The 13,973-nt window shown below is 41.1% G+C and overlaps 1 protein-coding gene and 1 pseudogene across 1 annotated transcript in view; both read left to right on the forward strand.

Annotated features, from left to right (window-relative positions):
- The first annotated feature begins 735 nt into the window (after nucleotides 1–735).
- On the forward strand, nucleotides 736–1,212 carry LOC105979601 (annotated as a pseudogene).
- A 7,423-nt stretch (nucleotides 1,213–8,635) lies between these two features.
- Nucleotides 8,636–13,973, forward strand: part of OSTF1 (osteoclast stimulating factor 1) — an 18,470-nt gene continuing 13,132 nt past the window's right edge. The window contains exons 1-3 of the mRNA XM_045288528.1: nucleotides 8,636–8,717; nucleotides 9,939–9,992; nucleotides 12,300–12,407. Of these exons, the coding sequence (XP_045144463.1) occupies nucleotides 8,636–8,717; nucleotides 9,939–9,992; nucleotides 12,300–12,407 (244 nt within the window). The remainder of the gene's footprint in view (nucleotides 8,718–9,938; nucleotides 9,993–12,299; nucleotides 12,408–13,973) is intronic.

Here is a 13,973-nt window from a genome sequence, read left to right on the forward strand (position 1 = left end):
CGGCTTCACTCTATCACGTTTTTTTTGCGTAGCAGCGCATGCTCTGTCATTACTGCCACTGATTGGCTCATACTGTACACGCTTGATGTCATAAATAATATAATAAATAATAAATGATAATTGTAACGTCCAAAATATTTTACTGTATTTTCCCTTTTTCGTTTAATAAATTGAGTAATACGAGTGTAATGGTGACTAAAGGGTGTTTTTCATGTCCTCTATGCTCTAACTACGAAAATATTTGATTTACAAATAAGGAATCCTACTTCGCGGAATTTCATTTATCACGGTAGGGTCTAGAACCGATTAACCGCGATAAATGAGGGTTCGCTGTACATACAGTATGTTTGGTTATATGTTTTATGTACTGATTTAGATACGTAAAATACATTTTCTCTAAAGATCTATATGATTTTATATCTATAATTATTTTCATGAGCATTATATTTTTATTCATGAAGAATCACATGGAGCCTTTTCATTTCTCTTTTAGCCAGATGAATTATACTTTGAAGAAGGTGATATTATCTACATTACTGACATGGTAAGTCCAGATTACATTTATTAATACCACATATGAAAAAAGTAGTAAAAAAAAAGGCCGTTTTATAATATGGTATATTCTTTAAATCTGAGTCTATCAATTACATAGAAATATATAGGCATTTATGCATGTATTTCTAATTACAGGTACATACATAACTAGTAATCCATAGATTAGAAGCAGTGGCTCAAATGTCTGTCAGGAGGAAAATAAATAAAATGTATTGTCTCCACAAGCATGTATTATGTAGTTTTGAAAAGTAAGTGAAGCAAAACGAAGGGGCCGGCCGTCAGCGGTTTCCGACTGTTGGGAGAACTGGAAGAAAGCCGGAAGGGGTAGGAGACGGCACAGTTAGCTGGGGTCTAGACAATGATGGAGACCTTACAAGATGGGCAGGGATGATCACACGGCCTCCAAGAGCAGTTGACGAAAACCCGACATACAGCCTCAGAGTAGAGTGTGGACCTAAATACCCAGAAGCGCCCCCTTGTAAGATTCGTAACAAAAATGAATCCGAAGGGAGTTAATAGTTCTAGTGGAGTGGTGGGTCCCAGAATGCAGAATAACTACAGCATCAAAGTCGCCCTGCAAGAGCTCCGGCCCCTCATGATGTCTAGAGAAAATATGAAATTCCTCAGCCGCCCAGAGCACAGCGTTACAGCAGTTAGTCACCAAGAAAAACCACAGGCTTCCCTTCCCCCATTCAACTGAAGCAGTCGTCATTTTCCACGGTAGTACATTTTTTAGATAACGTCTTGTAAGACCTCAAAGTACTGGACAGGATGCTCCCATTCAAGGGAAGGTTATCTTAAGACACTGTACATGATACTCATGTTTTATCCACTTGGAATATATAAGCTGTGCTCTAACAGCAACAAAAAAGTAAATGAAGAATGTCTACAAACTACTATAGAATAGTCTTCAATATATTTTACTAGGTGAAAGAAAACAAGGTGGGCGACATGTACATCAGGCTCTCACTTAAGAAAGAGAATCTGAGTGCACTGGCACATATGAGAGCAAGTTAAGAAGTATTGCCATAAGATCATAGACACAGTTATTAACCAGAAGCTATTACTATTCTTGGCATCGCCTCCACCTAGCTCTGTACACGTCTGAAGGCCGGGTTTCCATCTCTCTAACCCTGCCCTGAGGAAGTCTGTGCTCTTAGATTGACATCCTGTCAAAATAGCAGGATTGGCATCCTAAAGGCATGCACATTGTGCTACTTTTAAATGTTCTATGAGGCTTGCAAACCAAAAGATGTCTAGAGGGGCAAGATCAGAGCTGTCAAGTGATGGGTTAAGATTTCCCAATGAAATTCTCATAAGGACTGGCCTTGTACCTGCAAAGAATGAGCAGGTATATTTTTATGAAAAACAATTCCTAGGCACAACTTTCCTGGGCTCTTTCTCACCAGTGCAGTTTTCAGTTTTCTTTGAACTTCTTCCTAAAAGCCCTTATGGGCATCTTTTGTCCTTTGAGGAAATCTACCAAATGCATCCCCTTGGAATCCCAAGAATCAGGCACTGTAACCTTCTGAGCTGACCTCTCAGCCTTGAATTTGACTTGCCAGCAAATCTCCTCCAGAACCCCTGTTTTGATTGGACCTGTGCTAACCAGATGAAGACAAGTGTATTACTGAAAGAACTTGTCAGCAGCCATCTAAACAGAGTGTAGGGGCATAGTTAAACACTTTTTGTTTGGAATAAACCCTAACATGTATGAACTGAAACTCTAATAGCAGTACTTTGTAACTTACCCTTGTGTGCTTATATCCTTGAATTTAAAACAAAAAGGATTAAAAAATAAAATTTGAAAAGTGGTTCCATGTATATGCCACAGTGGGGGCAGGGGTGTGAGAAAGAAGGGGATCTTAAGTAGATACACAGGTAGTAGACAAGTTAGTATATAAAAACTTACTATTTGTTATTTGACTTTGAAATCATAGGAACTTTTGTATGGTTGTTAAACTAGACTGTAAAAACCAATCACTAAAAATGAAGAGAAAGGAATCAAATGAGCCTAATTGTATCCAAGAGGAACTATTCCAAGTGGTTTCAAAACAATAATTTGACTGAACATCCCTAGTAAAAAAAAAATATATATATATATATATATATAAAAAGGACCAACAGGATTGCTCTCTGCCCTCCACCCCACCCCACCCCCGCCTCCGGGCAACCACCACCAAAAATATAACAATAATGAGAGCTGTTTTCACTCATGATCTTTTGGGGGAAATGCTGGGACTACTCTTCTGAGATTGAGGCATGTGTGTTGTGGTTTGGAACAGATGAGTCACTAGGACAGTGATACTGAGACCTGGGACTTCCCACATTGGAGAGAGGAGGTGCCGATGTAGTCGATGGAGTTGAAAACCATGTTGTTGTTCTGCATTTGAGTTGGAAGTGCGATCACATATTTTATCTAAAATATTTCCTGCTCCTCGTCTTTGGGAAGATGTGGGAAAAAATGTGAGTTCCACCCAAAGGTACAAAGCTCCTCTGAGAAATGATTGTTATCAAGTCTCAGGCAGCCAAAATACACGATGAACTCAGAACATTATGTTTTTAGAAAGCAAGGAAAACGCCAAAGCCTAGTTCTTCTCAAAGGAAGAATTCATGAACTCACCCCCAGAGACTTAGATGCTGGGTAAACATGGTATAGCTAGTGTCAGTTAGGAAAACTGCATGGAAGGTTTAAACATGTTTAAAATTATGAGTTCCAAATGATCCTTAAACCAGCAACAAAACTTTATTGTTCAACCTAAGAGAATGGTAGGGAATGAGCTTTTTTATTTTGGAAACTGGTAGGGTAGAGCGCCTACATTTTTCTTGCCTTCTCTCATGAACTGTTCCTCAGGATAGCTGAGAATTGATGGGGAAATGACAGAGGAATAATAGAGTGTCACCATTTTAAAAATGATCAGTGACGACTGATATCATAAAAAGAGACACCCCCAGATAGTATGTGTCTCCGTATGGAAGAAATTGATATTACCTTCCTCCCCCCCAAAAGAGAATAATTGAAACAAAATCTAATTAAGCCTCTAGAACTGCAGATGAATTAATTGGCAATACAGGTACAGAAGAACTTGTTAAATGACTACACAAGCACAAGATGGCAAGATCCAGATTCTTGGACACTTTATAGCACAAGCTAACTGATTTCTTCAACAGAAATATTGCAAGAGGTGGAGAGGACACCTAGACATTAAAAGTGACTTAAGAGGCAAACCAATCAATCAAGCACAATGTATTTTGGTCCCCAATTATGGGCTGCTTTAGAAATGTTGTTGTGATCTAGATAGCAATGATATTGGGAATTGTTGTAAAAAAATTTAAGGAATGATATACGAAATACAATCATAAATCACTGAAAGCCTGTGATAGGCTCTGTGAAACAGGACGTTATATGATCTGGACATTGTGTGAACACCAAATAATATACACACAGTCTTGGGTTCATGAACAAGTTCTGTTCCTAAAGCCTGTCTTTAAGTCGAATTTGGGTGGTCTTTAAGTCGAATTTGGGTGTTAGTGCGAAGGGTAAGATATGGTTTGTATCTAACATCAATCTAACATCAAATATTTATCTTAGTATATATTACGTAGTGTACTTTTCTGTGCAAAAAACATTTTTAAAAACTTCAAGCTACACCAAAATAACTTTAACATAATAGCACAGTAGCAATGATAGTGTTTTGGTGCCTGTGCCAGTTATTGCGAACTATTGTATGTACATCTAATTTTTTTAAGCATTTTATTGGGGGCTCATACAACTCATCACAATCCATACATCCATCCATTGTGTAAAGCACATTTGTACATTCCTTGCCCTCATCATTCTCAAAACATTTACTCTCCTCTTAAGCCTTTGGCATCAGCTCCTCATTTTTCCCCAGTCCTTCCCCATGTACGTCTAATTTTTAATACAGCAGGCTTTACTGAAAGAGCCTTGGTAGTGCAATGGTTATTCACTGGGATGAGAGACACATGGTCAGCAGTTCGAAAGCAGCAGCATCTCCACCGGAGACGGCTGAGCTTGGAGCCTCTAGGGGTCAGACCGGCTTAGGCAGCGAGTGTGGTTTTGGGTTTTTGTTATTTTTTTAAAGATTTACTGGGGTTGGAACCGTGAATGTGTACGTGAGTAGATGTTGCCTGAATGTATTTTATGAGGCTCGTGACTATATTTTCAGATGAAATGATGTAATGTTTAGAATTTATTTTAAAAACAGGAGGGGAGGGAAGTTGTGAGTGGGACATGGTAATATGTAAATAATTTATGCAGTTGGAAATGGATATATGATTTGTGCATTACAGTATATGTTTTTTTAAAGTTTTTATATAGGTTTGAATTTTTCTATTATAAAAGATTATCACCCCCTCCCAAAGTTCACTACTATTCATTGCTTCCTTATTCAAAATGGCCTAATGGTGGCAACAACCCAAGTTTTCATCAACAGATGCAAGGATACATACAATGTAGTGTATCCACAGAATGAAATATTAATCCCAAAGAGAAAGGAAGTTCGAACGCATGCTATGATGACATGGCTACACCTTAAGATGTTATGCTGAGTAAAATAAGTAGAGGCAGAAGGATGAATAACGTGTGATCTCACTTACCGAATAAATTCAAGTATAAGCCGACCCGAATATCCACTGAGGCACCTAATTTTACCACAGAAACTACATAATGTGCTGAAAAACTCGGCTTATACTTGAGTATATACAGATGAAATATGAAGGGGTATCCCCCCAAATCGAATTTTTCCTCCACAAAGCTATGTTTTTACACTTTTTCACAAAACAACCTTATCGACATATTCCCCATTACACTTAATACACTTGTCAAATCTGCGATTCTATTCTTGGAAACATTTTTCAAACTCATCTGCTTGGGCGCCTGACAGCACTGCCCTCGTTTTGTTCTTTACCTCTTCTACGTCTTCAAATCGCTGTCCTTCCATGTCCCTCTTCATTTGAGGAAACAAAAAGAAGTTGTCTGGAGCGAGTTCAGGTGAAAGGTGTGTGGGGCCAGGGAGGCATGCTGATTTTTGCCAAAACCTGGCGCACTGAGATGGCTGCGTAAGCAGGTACATTGTCAGGGCAGGAAAACCAGCCTCTCATCTGCCACAATCAGCCTTTTTTGTCGCACACTGTTACACATCTTTTCAGAACTTCTAAATGGAAAGCTTGATTAACGTTCTGACCTGGTGGAAGGAACTCCAAAAGCACTTTTGGCCTCCCCTCAAAAAAACACACAAATGAGCACCAGTCTTTTTGGGGTACCCCTCTCATATATGTTATAGGCAAATACATATAGGCAGATGTTTATTAGTGATTACCAGCAAGATTGGAAGGAGAGAGGAATGGGGAAGTGCTGCGTAAGAGCTAACTGGGCTTCTGTTTAGGGTGATGAAACCATTTGGAAATGGATAGTGATGAAGGGTTCACAACACCCTGAGTGCTATTAACGTCACTGAATCGGACCTGTACAATTGTTAAAATGGCAAATATTTTAAAATTATTTTATTACAGTTTTTAAAATAATTATCATTCCCCTCCAAATAAGGGTGGAATGAAGATACCCCCCCCCTTGGAGAAAGCATGTAGGAGGTAAGAGAAGTTAGACTCTGAGAGAAATAATAATAATAACCTGTAGCTAGGCTAAACTCTATGCAAGTTTGTTCTTCATCTTACCTGTTTGATTCTTTCCTTGTTGAGGTCCTATGAGGAAGTGCATTGGACTTGTTGCAAGGTAATGAGTGTGTATTTGTCCTTTAGTGATAAAGGGATTGGTCAACTGAGGAGTGGCGTTTAATAAGTGCATGCATGGCTAATGCACATTATGTAGAATCAGGTACACTCCGAGCCAAATAATTTTAAGGTAATTTGAATGTAAAGTGGATATAATACCAATTAATTTAACTCTTTATTTTTTCCACTAGAGTGATACCAATTGGTGGAAAGGCACCTGCAAAGGCAGAACTGGGCTAATTCCGAGCAACTATGGTAACATTGCAATACTGGCCTTACATTGGCCAACTGTCATGTGCTTCTGTCTGTCTGCTTCCCGGGATGCTTCTGCTTGCTGCTGTGGCCGAGAAATCAGTAGAGGCTTACAGTCTAGAGCAGCGGTTCTCAGCCTTCCTAGTACCTCAACCCTTTAATACAGTTCCTTATGTTGTGGTGACCCCAACCATAAGATTATTTTTGTTGCTACTTCATCACTGTACTTTTGCTACTGTTAAGAATCGAGCGACTCCTGTGAAAGGGACGTACGACCCCCAAAGGGGTCATGACCCACAGGTTGAGAACCACTGGTCTAGGACATTTCCCCTTTCATGAGTATCTTATCAATAAATCAGCCATGGATACCAGTTTCCTTGGCCGGCTGGCTTATGGAAGTCACAGTCTAAAAAATGTAGCTATTTCGAACCCAAAGTTTCCAAGGAAATGTTTATAATTTTAACTTTATTCCTCTTAGACCTAATTGTTTTTGCTGTTAAACAGAATCTCAGACTGCTTCTTTAGACCTTTCTTTTGTGACGAGGGACCTCTGCTTCGTGAGTTCATGTTGGGACACTCATGTTCATTAAATGCTTATCTTGGCGTTCTAAGGAGCTCGGCTTCTGCCCTGAAGCTGCTTCTAGTTGGAAGACAAAACAGACAAAAGCACTATGCTGACTAAAATAGCATAAAGCAGAATAAAGTGAAAGAGCAAATGTGGTGAAGAAAGCTGATGGTGCCCGGCTATCAAAAGATATAGCATCTGGGGTCTTAAAGACTTGAAGGTAAACAAGCCGCCATCTAGCTCAGAAGCAACAAAGCCCACAAGGAAGAAGCACACCAGCCTGTGCGATCACAAGGTGTCGAAGGGATCATGTATCAGGCATCAAAGAACAAAAAAATCATATCATTGTGAGTGAGGGGGAGTGCAGAGTGGGGACCCAAAACCCATCTGTAGGCAAGTGGACATCCCCTTACAGAAGGGTAGCGGGGAGGAGACAAGCCAGTCAGGGTGCAGTGTAGCAATGATGAAACATACAACTTTCCTCTAGTTCTTAAGTGCTTCCTCGCTTACCCCTACCCTCTCCAGCCACTGTCATGATCCCAACTCTACCTTACAAATCCAGCTAGACCAGAGGATGTACACTGGTACAGACAGGAACTGTTAAAACAGGGAATCCAAGACAGATGATCCCTTTCAGGACCAGTGGTGAGAGTGGCGATACCGGGAGGGTAGAGGAAAGGTAGGGTAGAAAGGGGGAACCGATAACAAGGATCTACATAAAACCTCCTTCCTGGGGGATGGACAACATAAAAGTGGGTGAAGGGAGACATTGGACAGTGTAAGATATGACAAAATAATAATAATTTATAAATTATCAAGGGTTCGTTAGGGAGGGGGAAGAGGAAAGGGAGGGGGGAAATGAGCTAATTCCAAGGGCTCAAGTAGAAAGAAAATATTTGGGGAATGATGAGGGCAACAAATGTACAAATGTGCTTGACACAAGGTTGTATGTATGGATTGTGATGAGTTGAACGAGCCCCCAATAAAATGATTAAAAAAAACAGTGAAAGCGCACCAGCCTGCTGCACCAGGGGCCTGAGTCTTCATGCTCTTTCTGCCATGGTGAAGCATGGGGGCTCTGGTCACGATGGGTGACTGCTGCGTCAGGGACTCAGTTTTCTATCTCCGTGATTGAGTGGCCTGGATGGACATCATTTCTAAGATTCCTTTGGCATGTAGCATTAGATGACTTTCACAGTGGAGGGGGATTTAGAAAATACTTCAGCTCACAGGGGGCTCCTCTGCCTTGGGCTAAGAGCACCACTGTTCAAGATGACTTGAAATCTTTCTAAGTCTTTGAAATCCCCAATATTGCTGAACCAGGCTCTCTCCACTTCCAACCTTCATCATGGGCACCGGACATGGAGACCTGTGCTTTGCTGTGTGTCAGGTCATGGTGAGTCAACAGGGTTTGCACTGACTGACAGGTGGCCGGAGATTGTCAGGCTTTTTGTCCCGGCCCTCCTCAGTGTAGACGTGCCACCGAAACCTGTTCAATAGGGTAGTTACATGCAGACCTTGCAGACAGCCTGGGGGACTGAGTCTGAGGGTTACTACTTCAAGGAGGAACAAGGTGTCTCCTGCATGGAAGGTAAAATTCTCCCACCGAACCAGCATGCAAACCCCAAACCCAAGCTCATTGCCAGCTACTTGATACTGAATGAAACTGGCCTATCGGGTTTCCAAGGATGTAAAATCTTGATGACAGCAGACTGCCACATCTCTCTCTCAGCCCTGTGGGTTCAGGTTGCTAACCTTTTGATTCGAAGCTCAGCACTTTAACCAGTGCCCCAGCAAGGCTTCGTGAAACACTAAGGTCTTCCCTGTATCCATGAAATTGTCTCCCGAATGGCCCTTTCCTGGGGAGGGTGTGCCTAGAAGTAGCATTTGCAGAACAGTCTTTTAGACAACAGTGAATGCACCTCCCTCGGAGGATGTTGGTTGTCCTTTCTGAATACAGGAAGCAAATTCTTCCCTCTGTCTCCCCTGCAAAGGTTCCTTGGTGGCATTATAGTTACTCATTGGGCTGCTACTCACAAGATCAGTGGTTCAAAACCACCAACAGGAAAAACCACAGTATTGAAAACCCACAGGAGCAGTTCTACCCTGTCCTATAGGGTTGATGTGAGTTGAAATTGACCCAATGGCAGTGAGTTTGGTTTTGGGGTATGGGTACTGCCCCCCTCTGTCCCTCCTGTATACACAAAGGCAAAGATTTCATAAAGGTAGTGTGTTTTCAAGGTCTAAACTTATTTGATGTATTTAATAGGTGTTTGAAATAATTAGTTTTCTAAACCAACCGCCTAAACTGCTACTTTTAAACAATTACAAATGGTACTGTATTGATCTCCTTACGAGGTTTTAAGTGCAATTCACTAAAATCTATAATTAAAGTTGCCCTCTTTCTCTGACAATGAATCTCTTGTGTGCTATAGTAGCTTTTACCAATAAAAATTTACCCGGGCCTCCAAAAAAATAGTCGTGTGCGTTTCAAATACTTTCTCTTATGTTTGTGTCTAAGTTGATTTGTTCTTTGAGCACTTTGTGGCAGTCATGAATTGGCTGTTTTTGTTTATCTCCCACTGAAGGGATGTGTTCTTGCCTCCTTGCTTGGCTTGCATCATACCCCACACATTTCAGTTTCTTTTACAGCAGGAGTCGTCAGTTTGATTTTCTGCTATTTGTTAATGCTTCTATTGTACGGGAGCGTTCTGTGCTGCCGATTCCGTCCAGCCCTGGAAAGTGAGTAGTCTCAGTGAAACCCCTCCTGGCACTCTCAGCCCCAGCTGTGCACCTTCTCTTTTCAATCTAGTGGCTGAGCAGGCAGAATCCATTGACAACCCGCTGCACGAAGCTGCCAAAAGAGGTAGGTGTAACTTTGAACCGCACCACTTTTTGAGTACATAGCTTGACCCGTTTCGAGGAATGTGCACACCCGTGTAACCAATGCTGGCACCAAGATCTAGAACATTGGTGCCGTTCTCGAGTTCCCTCGTGCCCCTCCTCTATTGAGCCAGCTTTCTTGTTGTGGCTTTTGTCACCATTGTACGTGGGATTTCATTGTCTGCTGGCGAATACTTTTGAGTACTGAGGGCCGTCTGTGGTGCAGAGAGGCATCTGGACAGCCATGGATCGTAAACTCTTCGAGCTTACAGTCTATCTGGGGAGAGAGGCATATATACAGCTCATTGCGAGGTAGTGTGATAAGTTGGGCTGCCAGCTGCAAGGTCAGCAGTTTGAAACCATTAGCCACCTCATGGGAGAAAGACGAGGCTTTCTATGACTGTAAACGTTTACAGTCTCAGAAGCCCACAAGGGCAATTCTATGCCGCACTACAGGGTTTCTTCGAGTAGGAATTGATGCAGTGCAGTGAATTTTAAGTTAAACAGGGTCTGCAGGCCAGAGTATTTAAATGGAGTACAGCCAGGTGCTAGCTTCCTGGGGCATGAGATTTCGGCGGTTGTTGGTGTTGTGTAAGCGTGTATATGGGGAAGAGAAGGCTTGGGGCTGCAGTGATGGACAGGGAGGAGTCTCCCTGTCATTGAGTGGATTCCGACTCAGTGACCCTCGAGGACAGAGCAGAACTGCCCGTGTGTGTGTCTAAGGCGCTAACTTCTTTCTTTCTGAAAGAGAAAGCAGAGAATATTAAGATTTAGAATACATTCACATTGAGTCTGGAGGGAGATCAAATTATACGATGTTAGATTCCTGCTTAAGTCCAGCTGCTGAAATCCCCTTTAGGATGCCTTTTGTCTGGTATTAGAGCTGTTAACATTCTTCGCCTGTGTGCACGGGGGCTTTACTGTGACTCACGTCACCCAGGGGCCTGTAAGTGGGGTTAAGGCTACTGCTGTCATCCACAGCTTTCTGCAAACTGGGTGTTTACAATTAGATGCTGGTCCCATTCCCTCCTCCAAGTTTGCAATCCTTGTTGCATCACACAGGCTGGCGCTCTTCTTCCATGTGGATTTAGTCGGCTGATTCCTCACTTAGATGGCTGCTAGTTTTAAGATGAGCCTTTAAGACTCTAGGTACTATTGTTCATGTTTGTGGGCACCATCTGATTTCCTCACCACTCATGTTTTCAATGATCTCCTCATGAGGGTGAGTACCAGGCAGGGCCAAGGCATGAGAACTAATCTTCTTATATTAGGGCTACCATCAAGTGAGAGCTCAAAACCCCTCATTTAACTACTGTTTCTATAAGTCCCTGGCTTCCGTTTAGAGACGTCATTATCATTTTATTTTAGAACGTCATATGGGAGCAGAAAGCCTCATCTTCCCATGAGGGCCTGGTGATTTCAAACTGCTGCAGTGGTTAAATAAGTAATGAATGGGCTTGTACTTTGGAAATTACCCTATAGATCCAAGATCAATGGTTCTTACTTGGAGGTGATTGTAGTACCCCTCCCCCGAAGCCCTGGGGGTATGTGGCACTGTGTGGAGACTTTGACTGGTGGGGTGCGGTAGGGATGCCACAGACAGACATCTTCTGAGAAGAGACCATCTTCTGAATCGCCCTCACCGATCCAGAATATCTGACTTCCAAATGCTAATAAGACTATCGAGAAACCGTGCAGTAAAATACGGGAGGTTGTAAGGTCTCAGTGAGCTTGATTTCAGTTCATATTAGATCTTTCTGAAATATGAATATGCAAATGGAATCACTGCTTTAGATGGTGGCGTACATAAAACTACTCAACTGATCATTTAATGATTGACTTTTGAGAGCAGCAGCTTTGATTGGGTTATTTAGTATGTCTTTTCTTGTTAAAACTGAAGTGCACTTAAATATGAATGAGTAGTGCCGACTTAGTTTTTTTTGCCTCCCCCCCGCCCCCCGACCTTTTTTTAAGTTTTAATTTTTTCACTAAGTTCTAGAATTTACTGCCACCCCCCCTCAAAAAAAAAACATTAAAAAACAAAAGGGCAAAAATGCTTTAAGGAGACCCATTTTGGTAATTCATCCCATTAACCTCCCATTAGAAATTGATGTTAATGGTTTTCATTAATAAACTGTAAATCAGAATGTACCATAATGAATGCAATTTTATTTAAAACTTGCTGATTAATCCATTGGAAATGGAGTTTTGTGCAGGATGAAATGGCTTTAAAAGAATAGCAAAAAAAAAATACCTTCTTGTGTTTTCACAAATGTAAAATTTTTTCCAGGCAACCTGAGCTGGTTGAGAGAGTGCTTGGACAACCGTGTTGGTGTTAATGGCTTAGACAAAGCTGGGAGCACTGCCTTATACTGGGCCTGCCACGGCGGTCACAAAGGTATTGCATTTCATTTGTTAGCCTAAATAGCTGTGCTACTGAAAATGTGCCTTATCCAAGGTGACCAGCTTTTCAAAACTGAAAAAGACATTGGTCATTCTTTCAAATCCTTTAGAGCAGTGATTCAACCTGGGGGTTGCAACCCCTTTGGGGGTCGAATGACCCTTTCACAGGGGTCGCCTAAGACCATCGGAAAACACATATTTCTGATGGTCTTAGGAACCGAGACACCGCTCCTCTATCCATCTCCAGGCAAGTCCGACCACATGCGGATATGCTGGTCTGGTGAGAAAGAAGCTGTCTCAATCTTCCCACTGATGTTGGCTTTTTATGCAGACTGTCACGAAATGTAGCAGTGTAGTTTACTGTTGTCATATTAAGACTGTTAGCCATGCTACACCATGCTTCAAGACAAAATTATTTGTAATTAGAAATAAATATTTCATAATATAGAATTACACATTGTTTTTGTGATTAATCACTATGCTTTAATTAAGTTCATTTTGTAACATTGACAATACATCCTGCATATCAGATATTTACGTTATGAGTCATAACAGCAAAATTACAGTTATGAAGTAGCACTGAAAATAATTTTGTGGTTGGGGGTCAACCCAACATGAGGAAATGTATTAAAGGGTCACAGCAGTAGGAAGGTTGAGAACCACTGCTCTAGAGCGTCAGCCGTAAGCTTTGTTCTTGGCAGCTGCGTTAGACGTTGGGTATAAATATGTCCAGTGAGCCTAACTGCGGGAACCCTTCCACTGGAAAGACTGGGAACTTCTTTTCCTCCCGTGGGCTTAGAACTACTGTAGGAAAGCAGCTGCGATATAAAAACAAAAGCATCAAATCTTGAAACAAAGGATTAGCTTTTTAGGATATATAGTTTATGTTTTAAATTTCAAGCCAAAACAGGCTTTTAAATTCAAAAGGAAGATTGTTTCATTGTTTCTGTTTCATTAAGTTAGTGGCCTAATTGATCACTTTGTTATAATCAATATAATGACAAAATAAAATTTTAAATGTTTCTCTGCTTCATCCTCCGCAGCCCCCAAATCTAGCACTTTTACCCTACAGCACACATAAAAATAAGCTTGTTAATAATGAAAAGAAGAGTTAACCAGCAAATTAAATAGCACCAAAGTAAATGTGCTGAGTACAACTGTAAGTTCTTTTTTATTTAGTGAATATTACACAAATTACCATATACACTCGTGTATACGGCAAATTTTTCAACACGATTTCAATGCAGTTTCTGTGGTAAAATTAGGTGCCTTGGCTGATATTTGGGTCGATTTATACTTGAGTATATACGATAGTTATATAAATATCAGATATCATAGTGGGTAATATTTATATAACAGGTGTCATATGGAAAAACAGAAGCCAAAAACTCTTTGAAAAACCAAAACAAACAGAACTTTGTCCTAAATAATTCTGCTTTCTAGATCTTTAAGATTTTTCTGCTTACATCGATATTAAAAGTTTTATATTAAGAATCTTTCCTTCCAGGATAAACAATCTGGAGGAGAAAACAATGGACTGACGGTTCCAGGGGGACATGGG

This window comes from Echinops telfairi, unplaced genomic scaffold, assembly GCF_000313985.2.
Source record: "Echinops telfairi isolate 266 unplaced genomic scaffold, ASM31398v2 ScPeMD7_22;HRSCAF=79, whole genome shotgun sequence".
NCBI classification, from domain to species: Eukaryota; Metazoa; Chordata; class Mammalia; order Afrosoricida; family Tenrecidae; genus Echinops; species Echinops telfairi.